Here is an 18,097-nt window from a genome sequence, read left to right as displayed (position 1 = left end):
TCCAAGATTTAGTCAACATTGTAAACATTTATAGGTATTTTAAACCCTGCTCATAACTTACTTTATTTCATCTGCAGTGAAAGCATATGCATGTGAACCGTGCATCAGAATCACCTTTATTCAGTACATTAACACATAACCAGGATGTGCCTTGGTGAGAAGCTGCTGCCAGCAATACACTAAACAGCATACAGACAAGTCCACATTACACATGTCGTTCACATCTAGAACTCTGTGATTTCCTAAAGTCAGATGGTGAACAACAGTAACAAGCAGTGTTGGAGATGAATTACACTACAGCTGTTAGAGATACAGTATACTGCAGTATTGACCAATGGAGATAAATAACACTACAGCTGTTAGAGATAACAGTATACTGCAGTATTGACCAATGGAGATAAATAACACTACAGCTGTTAGAGATAACAGTATACTGCAGTATTGACAAATATGTGCAATAATGAATTAACATGAATTAACATATTCGTACTTAGCGAATAACAGACATGTTTCTGTTTCCATGTATTCACTCATGTAGTCTTTATTATATTGCAGTCAGGTGCAGTAATATCTGGTGATATGTGAAATGTATTCCCATTGGATCTCCTTGTATATCATCCCCCTTCAGAGCCATGCTGGTTGTTGTTAAGACAGAATCAGTTGTCCATGTACATTTTACATTCTGTAATAGCAAGGTATTGGCATATTACTCATATAAATATTGGTAAGACAAGTTGACCTATACATAGAAAAACACAGACACAGAAACAGTACAATTGGTTTCAGAATGAATAGTACATTGGTTGGGCACGTGCATTACGTCCCTCAGTCAAGAAGCCATCCACACATAACCTGTTAAAGTTATTCAGAGCTCTCCTTCCCTTCTTCTCATTCCCTCTTCACTAGTCCACCAGAATACAAACATTCTGAAAACAGTCCACAAACATTCTGAAAACAGTCCACCAGAACACAAACATTCTGAAAACAGTCCACCAGAACACAAACATTCTGAAAACAGTCCACCAGAACACAAACATTCTGAAAACAGTCCACCAGAATACAAACATTCTAAAAACAGTCCACAAACATTCTGAAAACAGTCCACCAGAACACAAACATTCTGAAAACAGTCCACCAGAACACAAACATTCTGAAAACAGTCCACCAGAACACAAACATTCTGAAAACAGTCCACCAGAACACAAACATTCTGAAAACAGTCCACCAGAACACAAACATTCTGAAAACAGTCCACCAGAACACAAACATTCTGAAAACAGTCCACCAGAACACACAAGTTTTAAACAATTGGTTGTACATAAGTGTTGATAAAATGAAACAAATTGGGAGATCCAATTTCCCCACTGATGAGCACTACCCTTATGGCCCTGTCAAACTGTATGACTATAGCTTAAAATTATATTATATATATATTATATATAACATATTGGAATATAAAATACTGTTTGTTTTTCCTTTTAGAAAAGTTCTGTTAGGTTATAATCAGAGTAGGGTGCCAACGTGACTTGACTAATTGGGCTCTATTTTTGTGCGAAACGTACGTTAGTGTGCAATTTCAGCCTGTTAAAACTGGCACGCTGGCATTTTCCACCCCATGCACCAGGTTCAGCCATTTACCTGTCTAATATCAGCTTGCTTGTCCTGAGGTGGGAAGGGTGGCAATATTTTAAGGTGTGTCCTTGAAAACAAGCGCAAACATTTCATGCAGCGCATATCAGGAGATTTATTACCAACCAAAAGCAGGTCATAGCGGGGCCCTTACAGTATGCTCATGGAACAACAGGTCTTAGTGGTGCCCTTACAGTATGCTCATGGAACAACAGGTCTTAGTGGTGCCCTTACAGTATGCTCGTGGAACAACAGGTCTTAGTGGGGCCCTTACAGTATGCTCATGGAAGAACAGGTCTTAGTGGGGCCCTTACAGTATGCTCATGGAACAACAGGTCTTAGCGGGGCCCTTACAGTATGCTCATGGAACAACAGGTCTTAGCGGTGCCCTTACAGTATGCTCATGGAACAACAGGTCTTAGCGGGGCCCTTACAGTATGCTCATGGAACAACAGGTCTTAGCGGTGCCCTTACAGTATGCTCATGGAAGAACAGGTCTTAGTGGGGCCCTTACAGTATGCTCATGGAACAACAGGTCTTAGCGGGGCCCTTACAGTATGCTCATGGAACAACAGGTCTTAGCGGGGCCCTTACAGTATGCTCATGGAACAACAGGTCTTAGCGGTGCCCTTACAGTATGCTCATGGAACAACAGGTCTTAGCGGGGCCCTTACAGTATGCTCATGGAACAACAGGTCTTAGTGGTGCCCTTACAGTATGCTCATGGAACAACAGGTCTTAGCGGTGCCCTTACAGTATGCTCATGGAACAACAGGTCTTAGCGGGGCCCTTACAGTATGCTCATGGAACAACAGGTCATAGTGGGGCCCTTACAGTATGCTCATGTAACAACAGGTCTTAGCCGTGCCCTTACAGTATGCTCATGGAACAACAGGTCTTAGCGGTGCCCTTACAGTATGCTCATGGAACAACAGGTCTTAGCGGGGCCCTTACAGTATGCTCATGGAACAACAGGTCTTAGCGGGGCCCTTACAGTATGCTCATGGAACAACAGGTCTTAGTGGTGCCCTTACAGTATGCTCATGGAACAACAGGTCTTAGTGGGGCCCTTACAGTATGCTCATGGAACAACAGGTCTTAGTGGGGCCCTTACAGTATGCTCATGGAACAAAAGATGAGATGTGTTTTTTTTTGTGCAGGTAACCCTCTTATTAATAAACAAATGTTTTATGCCATTTGCTTTCATTTTTATTAAAAACCAAGCACTTTTTTTGTCCTGCCCAATGCATTTGCCAAGCAGCCAAGCCTATAAATAAAAGGTTTGGCTCGTGAGACTGCTTTGAAATAAATCTTAAATCACCAAAACTTTATTAAGTTTGGCAGCATCCCCTTCTTATCTACAGTTGAAATCTGAAGTTTACATACACCTTAGCCAAATACATTTAAACTCAGTTTTTCACAATTCCTGACATTTAATCCTAGTAAAAATTCCCAGTCTTAGGTCAGTTAGCATCACCACTTTATTTTAAGAATGTGAAATGTCAGAATAACAGTAGAGAGAATTATTTATTTCAGCTTTTATTTCTTTCATCACATTCCCAGTGGCTCAGAAGTTTACATACACTCAATTAGTATTTGATTGCATTGCCTTTACATTGTTTAACTTGGGTCAAACGTTTTGGGTAACCTTCCACAAGCTTCCCACAATAAGTTGGGTGAATTTTGGCCCATTCCTCCTGACAGAGCTGGTGTAACTGAGTCAGGTTTGTAGGCCTCCTTGCTCACACACGCTTTTTCAGTTCTGCCAACAAATTTCTATAGGATTGAGGTCAGGGCTTTGTGATGACCACTCCAATACCTTGACTTTATTGTCCTGAAGCCATTTTGCCACAACTTTGGAAGTATGCTTGGGGTCATTGTCCATTTGGAAGACCCATTTGCAACCAAGCTTTAACTTCCTGACTGATGTCTTGAGATGTTGCTTCAAAATACCCACACCATTTTCCTACCTCATGATGCCATCTATTTTGTGAAGTGCACCAGTCCCTCCTGCAGCAAAGCACCCCCACAACATGATGCTGCCACCCCCTGTGCTTCATGGTTGGGATGGTGTTCTTTGGCTTGCAAGCCTCTCCCTTTTTCCTCCAAACATAACGATGGTCATTATGGCCAAACAGTTCTATTTTTGTTTCATCAGACCAGAGGACATTTCTCCAAAAAAGTACAGTCTTTGCCCCCAAGTGCAGTTGCAAACCTCAGTCTGGCTTTTTTATGGCGGTTTTGGAGCAGTGGCTTCTTCCTTGCTGAGCGGCCTTTCAGGTTAGGTCGATATAGGACTTGTTTTACTGTGGATATAGATACTTTTGTGTATGTAAACTTATGTAAACTAATTAAGTGTATGTACACTTCCGACTTCAACTGTATGTATTTTGTAGGCCTACAATGTTTTAGCCAACTCCCGCATTGGACATGCGTAAAAAACCTTCATGTCCATATTCCCATCAGGGTAGCTTACCCACGGCCTATAGGTTACCCTTACCCACGGCCTATAGGTTACCCTTACCCACGGCCTATAGGTTACCCTTACCCACGGCCTATAGGTTACCCTTACCCACGGCCTATAGGTTACCCTTACCCACGGCCTATAGGTTACCCTTACCCACGGCCTATAGGTTACCCTTACCCACGGCCTATAGGTTACCCTTACCCACGGCCTATAGGTTACCCTTACCCTCGACCTATAGGTTACCCTTACCCACGGCCTATAGGTTACCCTTACCCACGGCCTATAGGTTACCCTTACCCACGGCCTATAGGTTACCCTTACCCACGGCCTATAGGTTACCCTTACCCACGGCCTATGGGCTACCCTTACCCACGGCCTATGGGCTATACCCAGCTAAGATTGGTTCATTATTAGGGTCATTATTATTTATTCAGATAATTTTCTTATCCCCTATTTTTCGTGATTATAATCTTGTCTCATCGCTGCAACTCCCCAATGGGCTCGGGAGATGAAAGTCGAGTCATAAGTCCTCAGAAACATGACCCGCCAAACCGCGCTCCTTAACACCCACCCGCCAACTTAACCCGGAAGCCAGCCGCACCAATGTGTGAGATGAAACACCGTTCAACTGACGACCAAGGTCAGCCTGCAGGCGCCCGGCCCGCCACAAGGAGTCACTAGAGCGCGATGAACCAAGTAAAGCCGACCCCGGTCAAACCCTCCCCTAACCCGGATGACGCGGCGCCAATTGTGCCCTACAGGACTTCCGGTCACAGCCGGGAACGAATCACCAGACTGTAGTGATGCTGTAACACTGCGATGCAGTACCTTAGACCACTGTGCCACTCGGGAGGCCGACCGCCCTGTCTTTTTTATCCTGTGAATTTTATGATATCATGCGTCTGACTTCAAGCTATTTCAAACTATTGATGTTTAAAAAAAATAAAAAATAAAAATAAAATAAACAGATATCTAGTTTTTAATCAAATAAAATGAAAAACAAGACTTATTAGAATGATTCACCATCCTGGCTTTATGGTGAACGTCCAGTTCGCATGAAATGCAATCTGCTATTTCTGGAAAAGTGTGAATGCGCTCAGTAAGATGGTTCCATCCATGAGGTTTCTAAAACATTCTATTGGGGAGCAGTATAAAGGTGAGTGGTGTCAAATAATAGTTCTGCAGGAGGGGTGAAGTCAGGCGCAGGAGACCTAGGTACGTGAAACACGTAGTTACTTTAATGAAGAAAAAACAAGTCCAAAATATCAAGCCTACAAGGCAAGGGAAAAAATATTCCAACAAAGGAAGACTAACACAGTCTTGGGAATATATCGGGACGCAGCCCAGCAACCCTAAAGCCAAAACGCTAAATATAAAAGGACCAGAAAATAAATCCCCCCCCCCAACCTACGATAACAGACACGAAACAATCCCACACAACCCCAAACACAAAACAGACTAAATACCCCACTAATTACTAACCACAAAACAGGTGTTACCCTAACCAGACATTACCAAACAGAAAAGGAAATCGGTGGCAGCTAGTAGGCCGGCGACGCCGAGCGCCGAGCGCCGCCCGAACGGGGAGAGGAGCCACCTGTGGACGTTGTGACAAGTGGACATTCTCTTTATATAGGATCTTCATCCAGCTTGTGTAAAATGTTTGGACGTATGTAAAAACCTCCACCGTCTGCGTTGGCTTAATATTATACGCCTATTATGGTGCCTGTGACTGTATTTAGAGAAATACTTTTAAAAACAAGTGGTTTGGTTATGATTAGAATTTGATTCAAATTATTCCCTCTCTTTTTAATAAGTGAATCAAAAGTGAATTTAATATTGCTTATTGACAACGTTTGGCATGTCCACGGCTCAGACATGGCAGACATAATGGCCATTTGTAGCCTAGCACCCATATCAGTGTGAATGCTATGTTTAACAATATACAGTATTTCCATATTGAAGCCATATTGCAATTTGGCTTCTTACAATGTGGACTGCAAACATGTTCAACATATTTAGCCAAGATGGGATAGGCCTAAATACATTTTTGGTTATTTTGTTTCTGTAGGCTATTTAACAAACCTGTAGGTTCCTAGGCATCAACAATCTGTGATCCTAATATACATCCCACTAGGGCCTTAACAGCTACCTTAACAGCTACCTTAACAGCTACCTTAACAGCTATCTTAACTGCTACCAACAGCTACCTTAACAGCTACCAACAGCTACCTTAACAGCTACCTTAACAGCTACCAACAGCTACCTTAACAGCTACCTTAACAGCTACCTTAACAGCTACCTTAACAGCTACCAACAGCTACCTTAACAGCTACCAACAGCTACCTTAACAGCTACCTTAACAGCTACCGTAACAGCTACCTTAACAGCTACCAACAGCTACCTTAACAACTACCTTAACGGCTACCGTAACAGCTACCTTAACAGCTACCTTAACAGCTACCTTAACAGCTACCTTAACAGCTACCGTAACAGCTACCAACAGCTACCTTAACAGCTACCTTAACAGCTACCTTAACAGCTACCGTAACAGCTACCTTAACAGCTACCAACAGCTACCTTAACAGCTACCTTAACAGCTACCGTAACAGCTACCGTAACAGCTACCTTAACAGCTACCAACAGCTACCTTAACAACTACCTTAATGGCTACCGTAACAGCTACCTTAACAGCTACCTTAACAGCTACCTTAACAGCTACCTTAACAGCTACCAACAGCTACCTTAACAGCTACCTTAACAGCTACCTTAACAGCTACCTTAACAGCTCCTGGAGATCCTGTGTGGCTCAGTCGATAAATCAAATCAAATTGTATTTGTCACATGCGCCTAATACAACAGGTGTAGAACCTTACAGTGAAAATGCTTACTGACAAGCCCTTCTAACCAACAGTGTAGTTTTAAGATAATACAGATAATAATAGTAACAGTGTGGCGTCAGCGACGCCAGTGTCATCATGGGTTTGATTCCCGCTGGGGCCACATACAATTAAATATATGCACTCAGTCTACTGAACGTGGGTTTGGCTCAGTGTACTGAACGTGGGTTTGTTTCAGTCTGCTGAACGTGGGTTTGTTTCAGTGTACTGATGTGGGTTTGTTTCGGTGTACTGAACGTGGGTTTGTTTCGGTGTACTGAACGTGGGTTTGTTTCGGTGTACTGAACGTGGGTTTGTTTCGGTGTACTGAACGTGGGTTTGGTTCGGTGTACTGAACGTGGGTTTGGTTCAGTGTACTGAACGTGGGTTTGGTTCAGTGTACTGAACGTGTGTTTGTTTCGGTGTACTTAACGTGGGTTTGGCTCAGTGTATCCTCTGGACACGCCCTAAATTACCCTCTGGACACGCCCTAATTTACCCTCTGGACACGCCCTAATTTACCCTCTGGACACACCCTAATCTACCCTCTGGACACGCCCTAATTTACCCTCTGGACACGCCCTAATTTACCCTCTGGACACACCCTAATCTACCCTCTGGACACGCCCTAATTTACCCTCTGGACACACCCTAATTTACCCTCTGGACACGCCCTAATCTACAGTCCACCCTAGTCCTTTTCTTTAGGGATACATTATAATATTAGAGCGAGGTTGGAGTAGAGTTGTGGTTTTCATTGAGCCTCCTCATCATCAGGCCCATCCCCTCTACCTCATCTGGGTCTATGATGGAGGCCATAGAGTCCAGGGCTGGTCCTGGACTTCCTTCCCCAGCTTTGGGGTATCTTCCTGGGCCTGGGGTCCCGCTGGTGTATAAGGCGCCCTGGAGGTCCAGGTTGACACAGAAAGAGCCCGGCAGCAGCTGCCTCTGGTACTGGTCCAGACGACTGATAACATCCAGGACAGAGGAGCTGCCTCCCCTCACCCAGCTAGGGAGCAGTCTGGCAGGGTTGAGTTGGGCAGGCAGGGACTGGCAGTGACGCAGCTCCAACTGGTAGTAACAGCTAAAGAGAGAGACTCATTAGATCATGAGAAATAAGGACTTCAAGTGTCTCTACCACCGGTAGAGGAAGACATTCTTCTCAGACGATGCTGAAGTAATCAATACAAATTGATCATAAAAATGTTTACAAACAGTAAGTAGGAATGTTTGTCTGTCTGTCTCTGTCTGTTTCTGTCTGTCTGTCTGTCTGTCTGTCTGTCTGTCTGTCTGTCTGTCTGTCTGTCTGTCTGTCTGTCTGTCTGTCTGTCTGTGTGTGTGTCTGTCTGTCTGTCTGTCTGTCTGTCTGTCTGTCTGTCTGTCTGTCTGTCTGTCTGTCTGTCTGTCTGTCTGTCTGTCTGTCTGTCTGTCTGTCTGTATCCTTACTTACTTTGCAGAGACGTGGTTGGAGACAGTCTTGGTGGCCCGGCTCACAGCACACTGCAACACCTTAACGACCTGCTCCCTGATCCATCCCACATCCTCCTGAACATCAGGCAGCCACTCTAACAGTCTGACATTAGAGACAGGCCATTAGTCATATATAATAATACAGTCACTCTAACAGTCTGACATTAGAGACAGGCCATTAGTCATATATAATAATACAGTCACTCTAACAGTCTGACATTAGAGACAGGCCATTAGTCATATATAATAATACAGTCACTCTAACAGTCTGACATTAGAGACAGGCCATTAGTCATATATAATAATACAGCCACTCTAACAGTCTGACATTAGAGACAGGCCATTAGTCATATATAATAATACAGTCACTCTAACAGTCTGACATTAGAGACAGGCCATTAGTCATATATAATAATACAGTCACTCTAACAGTCTGACATTAGAGACAGGCCATTAGTCATATATAATAATACAGTCACTCTAACAGTCTGACATTAGAGACAGGCCATTAGTCATATATAATAATACAGTCACTCTAACAGTCTGACATTAGAGACAGGCCATTAGTCATAAATAATAATACAGTCACTCTAACAGTCTGACATTAGAGACAGGCCATTAGTCATATATAATAATACAGTCACTCTAACAGTCTGACATTAGAGACAGGCCATTAGTCATATATAATAATACAGTCACTCTAACAGTCTGACATTAGAGACAGGCCATTAGTCATATATAATAATACAGTCACTCTAACAGTCTGACATTAGAGACAGGCCATTAGTCATATATAATAATACAGTCACTCTAACAGTCTGACATTAGAGACAGACCATTAGTCATATATAATAATACAGCCACTCTAACAGTCTGACATTAGAGACAGGCCATTAGTCATATATAATAATACAGTCACTCTAACAGTCTGACATTAGAGACAGGCCATTAGTCATATATAATAATACAGTCACTCTAACAGTCTGACATTAGAGACAGGCCATTAGTCATATATAATAATACAGTCACTCTAACAGTCTGACATTAGAGACAGGCCATTAGTCATATATAATAATACAGTCACTCTAACAGTCTGACATTAGAGACAGACCATTAGTCATATATAATAATACAGCCACTCTAACAGTCTGACATTAGAGACAGGCCATTAGTCATATATAATAATACAGTCACTCTAACAGTCTGACATTAGAGACAGGCCATTAGTCATATATAATAATACAGTCACTCTAACAGTCTGACATTAGAGACAGGCCATTAGTCATATATAATAATACAGTCACTCTAACAGTCTGACATTAGAGACAGGCCATTAGTCATAAATAATAATACAGTCACTCTAACAGTCTGACATTAGAGACAGGCCATTAGTCATATATAATAATACAGTCACTCTAACAGTCTGACATTAGAGACAGGCCATTAGTCATATATAATAATACAGTCACTCTAACAGTCTGACATTAGAGACAGGCCATTAGTCATATATAATAATACAGTCACTCTAACAGTCTGACATTAGAGACAGGCCATTAGTCATATATAATAATACAGTCACTCTAACAGTCTGACATTAGAGACAGGCCATTAGTCATATATAATAATACAGCCACTCTAACAGTCTGACATTAGAGACAGGCCATTAGTCATATATAATAATACAGTCACTCTAACAGTCTGACATTAGAGACAGGCCATTAGTCATATATAATAATACAGTCACTCTAACAGTCTGACATTAGAGACAGGCCATTAGTCATATATAATAATACAGTCACTCTAACAGTCTGACATTAGAGACAGGCCATTAGTCATATATAATAATACAGTCACTCTAACAGTCTGACATTAGAGACAGGCCATTAGTCATATATAATAATACAGCCACTCTAACAGTCTGACATTAGAGACAGGCCATTAGTCATATATAATAATACAGCCACTCTAACAGTCTGACATTAGAGACAGGCCATTAGTCATATATAATAATACAGTCACTCTAACAGTCTGACATTAGAGACAGGCCATTAGTCATATATAATAATACAGTCACTCTAACAGTCTGACATTAGAGACAGGCCATTAGTCATATATAATAATACAGTCACTCTAACAGTCTGACATTAGAGACAGGCCATTAGTCATATATAATAATACAGTCACTCTAACAGTCTGACATTAGAGACAGGCCATTAGTCATATATAATAATACAGTCACTCTAACAGTCTGACATTAGAGACAGGCCATTAGTCATATATAATAATACAGTCACTCTAACAGTCTGACATTAGAGACAGACCATTAGTCATATATAATAATACAGCCACTCTAACAGTCTGACATTAGAGACAGGCCATTAGTCATATATAATAATACAGTCACTCTAACAGTCTGACATTAGAGACAGGCCATTAGTCATATATAATAATACAGTCACTCTAACAGTCTGACATTAGAGACAGGCCATTAGTCAAATATAATAATACAGTCACTCTAACAGTCTGACATTAGAGACAGGCCATTAGTCATATATAATAATACAGTCACTCTAACAGTCTGACATTAGAGACAGACCATTAGTCATATATAATAATACAGCCACTCTAACAGTCTGACATTAGAGACAGGCCATTAGTCATATATAATAATACAGTCACTCTAACAGTCTGACATTAGAGACAGGCCATTAGTCATATATAATAATACAGTCACTCTAACAGTCTGACATTAGAGACAGGCCATTAGTCATATATAATAATACAGTCACTCTAACAGTCTGACATTAGAGACAGGCCATTAGTCATATATAATAATACAGTCACTCTAACAGTCTGACATTAGAGACAGGCCATTAGTCATATATAATAATACAGTCACTCTAACAGTCTGACATTAGAGACAGGCCATTAGTCATATATAATAATACAGTCACTCTAACAGTCTGACATTAGAGACAGACCATTAGTCATATATAATAATACAGCCACTCTAACAGTCTGACATTAGAGACAGGCCATTAGTCAAATATAATAATACAGTCACTCTAACAGTCTGACATTAGAGACAGGCCATTAGTCATATATAATAATACAGTCACTCTAACAGTCTGACATTAGAGACAGGCCATTAGTCAAATATAATAATACAGTCACTCTAACAGTCTGACATTAGAGACAGGCCATTAGTCATATATAATAATACAGTCACTCTAACAGTCTGACATTAGAGACAGACCATTAGTCATATATAATAATACAACCACTCTAACAGTCTGACATTAGAGACAGGCCATTAGTCATATATAATAATACAGTCACTCTAACAGTCTGACATTAGAGACAGGCCATTAGTCATATATAATAATACAGTCACTCTAACAGTCTGACATTAGAGACAGGCCATTAGTCATATATAATAATACAGTCACTCTAACAGTCTGACATTAGAGACAGGCCATTAGTCATAAATAATAATACAGTCACTCTAACAGTCTGACATTAGAGACAGGCCATTAGTCATATATAATAATACAGTCACTCTAACAGTCTGACATTAGAGACAGGCCATTAGTCATATATAATAATACAGTCACTCTAACAGTCTGACATTAGAGACAGGCCATTAGTCATATATAATAATACAGTCACTCTAACAGTCTGACATTAGAGACAGGCCAATAGTCATATATAATAATACAGTCACTCTAACAGTCTGACATTAGAGACAGACCATTAGTCATATATAATAATACAGTCAATCTAACAATCTGACATTAGAGACAGACAATTAGTCATATATAATAATACAGTCACTCTAACAGTCTGCCATTAGAGACAGGCCATTAGTCATATATAATAATACAGTCACTCTAACAGTCTGACAGAAGAGACAGGCCATTAGTCATATATAATAATACAGTCACTCTAACAGTCTGACATTAGAGACAGGCCATTAGTCATATATAATAATACAGTCACTCTAACAGTCTGACATTAGAGACAGGCCATTAGTCATATATAATAATACAGTCACTCTAACAGTCTGACATTAGAGACAGGCCATTAGTCATATATAATAATACAGTCACTCTAACAGTCTGACATTAGAGACAGGCCATTAGTCATATATAATAATACAGTCACTCTAACAGTCTGACATTAGAGACAGGCCATTAGTCATATATAATAATACAGTCACTCTAACAGTCTGACATTAGAGACAGGCCATTAGTCATATATAATAATACAGTCACTCTAACAGTCTGACATTAGAGACAGGCCATTAGTCATATATAATAATACAGTCACTCTAACATTCTGACATTAGAGACAGGCCATTAGTCATATATAATAATACAGTCACTCTAACAGTCTGACATTAGAGACAGGCCATTAGTCATATATAATAATACAGTCACTCTAACAGTCTGACATTAGAGACAGGCCATTAGTCATATATAATAATACAGTCACTCTAACAGTCTGACATTAGAGACAGGCCAATAGTCATATATAATAATACAGTCACTCTAACAGTCTGACATTAGAGACAGGCCATTAGTCATATATAATAATACAGCCACTCTAACAGTCTGACATTAGAGACAGGCCATTAGTCATATATAATAATACAGTCACTCTAACAGTCTGACATTAGAGACAGGCCATTAGTCATATATAATAATACAGTCACTCTAACAGTCTGACATTAGAGACAGGCCATTAGTCATATATAATAATACAGTCACTCTAACAGTCTGACATTAGAGACAGGCCATTAGTCATATATAATAATACAGTCTCTCTAACAGTCTGACATTAGAGACAGGCCATTAGTCATATATAATAATACAGTCACTCTAACAGTCTGACATTAGAGACAGGCCATTAGTCATATATAATAATACAGTCACTCTAACAGTCTGACATTAGAGACAGGCCATTAGTCATATATAATAATACAGTCACTCTAACAGTCTGACATTAGAGACAGGCCAATAGTTATATATAATAATACAGTCACTCTAACAGTCTGACATTAGAGACAGGCCATTAGTTATATATAATAATACAGTCACTCTAACAGTCTGACATTAGAGACAGGCCATTAGTCATATATAATAACACAGGCACTCTAACAGTCTGACATTAGAGACAGGCCATTAGTCAAATATAATAATACAGTCACTCTAACAGTCTGACGGAAGAGACAGGCCATTAGTCATATATAATAATACAGTCACTCTAACAGTCTGACATTAGAGACAGGCCATTAGTCATATATAATAATACAGTCACTCTAACAGTCTGACATTAGAGACAGGCCATTAGTCATATATAATAATACAGTCACTCTAACAGTCTGACATTAGAGACAGGCCATTAGTCATATATAATAATACAGTCACTCTAACAGTCTGACATTAGAGACAGGCCAATAGTCATATATAATAATACAGTCACTCTAACAGTCTGACATTAGAGACAGGCCATTAGTCATATATAATAATACAGTCACTCTAACAGTCTGACATTAGAGACAGGCCATTAGTCATAAATAATAATACAGTCACTCTAACAGTCTGACATTAGAGACAGGCCATTAGTCATATATAATAATACAGTCACTCTAACAGTCTGACATTAGAGACAGGCCATTAGTCATATATAATAATACAGTCACTCTAACAGTCTGACAGTAGAGACAGGCCATTAGTCATATATAATAATACAGTCACTCTAACAGTCTGACATTAGAGACAGGCCATTAGTCATATATAATAATACAGTCACTCTAACAGTCTGACATTAGAGACAGGCCATTAGTCATATATAATAATACAGTCACTCTAACAGTCTGACATTAGAGACAGGCCATTAGTCATATATAATAATACAGTCACTCTAACAGTCTGACATTAGAGACAGGCCAATAGTCATATATAATAATACAGTCACTCTAACAGTCTGACATTAGAGACAGGCCATTAGTCATATATAATAATACAGTCACTCTAACAGTCTGACATTAGAGACAGGCCATTAGTCATATATAATAATACAGTCACTCTAACAGTCTGACATTAGAGACAGGCCATTAGTCATATATAATAATACAGTCACTCTAACAGTCTGACAGAAGAGACAGGCCATTAGTCATATATAATAATACAGTCACTCTAACAGTCTGACAGAAGAGACAGGCCATTAGTCATATATAATAATACAGTCACTCTAACAGTCTGACATTAGAGACAGGCCATTAGTCATATATAATAATACAGTCACTCTAACAGTCTGACATTAGAGACAGGCCATTAGTCATATATAATAATACAGTCACTCTAACAGTCTGACATTAGAGACAGGCCATTAGTCATATATAATAATACAGTCACTCTAACAGTCTGACATTAGAGACAGGCCATTAGTCATATATAATAATACAGTCACTCTAACAGTCTGACATTAGAGACAGGCCATTAGTCATATATAATAATACAGTCACTCTAACAGTCTGACAGAAGAGACAGGCCATTAGTCATATATAATAATACAGTCACTCTAACAGTCTGACATTAGAGACAGGCCATTAGTCATATATAATAATACAGTCACTCTAACAGTCTGACATTAGAGACAGGCCATTAGTCATATATAATAATACAGTCACTCTAACAGTCTGACATTAGAGACAGGCCATTAGTCATATATAATAATACAGTCACTCTAACAGTCTGACAGAAGAGACAGGCCATTAGTCATATATAATAATACAGTCACTCTAACAGTCTGACAGAAGAGACAGGCCATTAGTCATATATAATAATACAGTCACTCTAACAGTCTGACAGAAGAGACAGGCCATTAATCATATAATAATACAGTCACTCTAACAGTCTGACATTAGAGACAGGCCATTAGTCATATATAATAATACAGTCACTCTAACAGTCTGACATTAGAGACAGGCCATTAGTCATATATAATAATACAGTCACTCTAACAGTCTGACATTAGAGACAGGCCATTAGTCATATATAATAATACAGTCACTCTAACAGTCTGACAGAAGAGACAGGCCATTAGTCATATATAATAATACAGTCACTCTAACAGTCTGACAGAAGAGACAGGCCATTAGTCATATATAATAATACAGTCACTCTAACAGTCTGACATTAGAGACAGGCCATTAGTCATATATAATAATACAGTCACTCTAACAGTCTGACATTAGAGACAGGCCATTAGTCATATATAATAATACAGTCTCTCTAACAGTCTGACATTAGAGACAGGCCATTAGTCATATATGATAATACAGTCACTCTAACAGTCTGACATTAGAGACAGGCCATTAGTCATATATAATAATACAGTCACTCTAACAGTCTGACATTAGAGACAGGCCATTAGTCATATATAATAATACAGTCACTCTAACAGTCTGACATTAGAGACAGGCCAATAGTCATATATAATAATACAGTCACTCTAACAGTCTGACATTAGAGACAGGCCATTAGTCATATATAATAATACAGTCACTCTAACAGTCTGACATTAGAGACAGGCCATTAGTCATATATAATAATACAGTCACTCTAACAGTCTGACATTAGAGACAGGCCATTAGTCATATATAATAATACAGTCACTCTAACAGTCTGACAGAAGAGACAGGCCATTAGTCATATATAATAATACAGTCACTCTAACAGTCTGACAGAAGAGACAGGCCATTAGTCATATATAATAATACAGTCACTCTAACAGTCTGACATTAGAGACAGGCCATTAGTCATATATAATAATACAGTCACTCTAACAGTCTGACATTAGAGACAGGCCATTAGTCATATATAATAATACAGTCACTCTAACAGTCTGACATTAGAGACAGGCCATTAGTCATATATAATAATACAGTCACTCTAACAGTCTGACATTAGAGACAGGCCATTAGTCATATATAATAATACAGTCACTCTAACAGTCTGACATTAGAGACAGGCCATTAGTCATATATAATAATACAGTCACTCTAACAGTCTGACAGAAGAGACAGGCCATTAGTCATATATAATAATACAGTCACTCTAACAGTCTGACATTAGAGACAGGCCATTAGTCATATATAATAATACAGTCACTCTAACAGTCTGACATTAGAGACAGGCCATTAGTCATATATAATAATACAGTCACTCTAACAGTCTGACATTAGAGACAGGCCATTAGTCATATATAATAATACAGTCACTCTAACAGTCTGACAGAAGAGACAGGCCATTAGTCATATATAATAATACAGTCACTCTAACAGTCTGACAGAAGAGACAGGCCATTAGTCATATATAATAATACAGTCACTCTAACAGTCTGACAGAAGAGACAGGCCATTAATCATATATAATAATACAGTCACTCTAACAGTCTGACATTAGAGACAGGCCATTAGTCATATATAATAATACAGTCACTCTAACAGTCTGACATTAGAGACAGGCCATTAGTCATATATAATAATACAGTCACTCTAACAGTCTGACATTAGAGACAGGCCATTAGTCATATATAATAATACAGTCACTCTAACAGTCTGACAGAAGAGACAGGCCATTAGTCATATATAATAATACAGTCACTCTAACAGTCTGACAGAAGAGACAGGCCATTAGTCATATATAATAATACAGTCACTCTAACAGTCTGACATTAGAGACAGGCCATTAGTCATATATAATAATACAGTCACTCTAACAGTCTGACATTAGAGACAGGCCATTAGTCATATATAATAATACAGTCTCTCTAACAGTCTGACAGAAGAGACAGGCCATTAGTCATATATAATAATACAGTCACTCTAACAGTCTGACATTAGAGACAGGCCATTAGTCATATATAATAATACAGTCACTCTAACAGTCTGACATTAGAGACAGGCCATTAGTCATATATAATAATACAGTCACTCTAACAGTCTGACATTAGAGACAGGCCATTAGTCATATATAATAATACAGCCACTCTAACAGTCTGACATTAGAGACAGGCCATTAGTCATATATAATAATACAGTCACTCTAACAGTCTGACATTAGAGACAGGCCATTAGTCATATATAATAATACAGCCACTCTAACAGTCTGACATTAGAGACAGGCCATTAGTCATATAATAATACAGTCACTCTAACAGTCTGACATTAGAGACAGGCCATTAGTCATATATAATAATACAGCCACTCTAACAGTCTGACAGAAGAGACAGGCCATTAGTCATATATAATAATACAGCCACTCTAACAGTCTGACAGAAGAGACAGGCCATTAGTCATATATAATAATACAGCCCATATAGCAGACTCCAGGGTGAGGGTATAGGGTCTAGTCCTACCTAACAGTCATGGACAGAGCAGGACTCCAGGGGGAGGGTGTATGGAAGCATCATAGCCGTCGCCATCCTGACTGGCAGCAGGTTGCTTAGCGACTGGCCCAGACTGTATCTCTCCTTGCAGGCTTCCACCAGAGCTACAGAGAAAGACAGAGAGAACACTTAGAACACTCTGGAACCAGAGCTACAGAGAGAGACAGAGAGAACACTAAGAACACTCTAGAACCAG

General features: G+C 39.4%; 1 protein-coding gene across 2 annotated transcripts; it reads right to left on the bottom strand.

The window, feature by feature from the left end:
• Nucleotides 1-5,312: 5,312 nt before the first annotated feature.
• LOC115192926 (patatin-like phospholipase domain-containing protein 2) lies at nucleotides 5,313-18,001 on the bottom strand. Of its 2 annotated transcripts, XR_003878017.1 has the most exons (4): nucleotides 17,872-18,001; nucleotides 8,426-8,548; nucleotides 6,819-8,059; nucleotides 5,313-6,654 (listed from the first exon to the last, which is right to left on the bottom strand). XR_003878017.1 is itself a non-coding variant. In XM_029751880.1 (3 exons), the coding sequence occupies exons 1-3, from the start codon at nucleotides 17,880-17,882 to the stop codon at nucleotides 7,699-7,701; spliced, it is 495 nt and encodes a 164-aa protein (XP_029607740.1). In that variant the 5' UTR covers nucleotides 17,883-18,001; the 3' UTR covers nucleotides 5,313-7,698. The 2 variants fall into 2 exon arrangements, 1 of the variants encoding a protein (XP_029607740.1); XM_029751880.1 differs by having other exon boundaries at nucleotides 5,313-8,059.
• Between the last annotated feature and the right edge of the window lie 96 nt (nucleotides 18,002-18,097).

The sequence above is a fragment of the Salmo trutta genome, chromosome 4, assembly GCF_901001165.1.
Source record: "Salmo trutta chromosome 4, fSalTru1.1, whole genome shotgun sequence".
In the NCBI taxonomy this organism is placed as follows: domain Eukaryota; kingdom Metazoa; phylum Chordata; class Actinopteri; order Salmoniformes; family Salmonidae; genus Salmo; species Salmo trutta.
Note: the sequence above shows the minus strand (reverse complement) of the source record. Positions and strands in the feature narration are given on the sequence as shown.

What these genes read in the sequence shown, in the direction of transcription:
- LOC115192926 (XM_029751880.1), bottom strand. An exon ending in TCCAACCACGTCTCTGCAAA is followed by an intron (nt 8,060 to 8,425) that starts GTAAGTAAGGAT and finishes CTCTCTCTTTAG; the next exon opens with CTGTTACTACCAGTTGGAGC.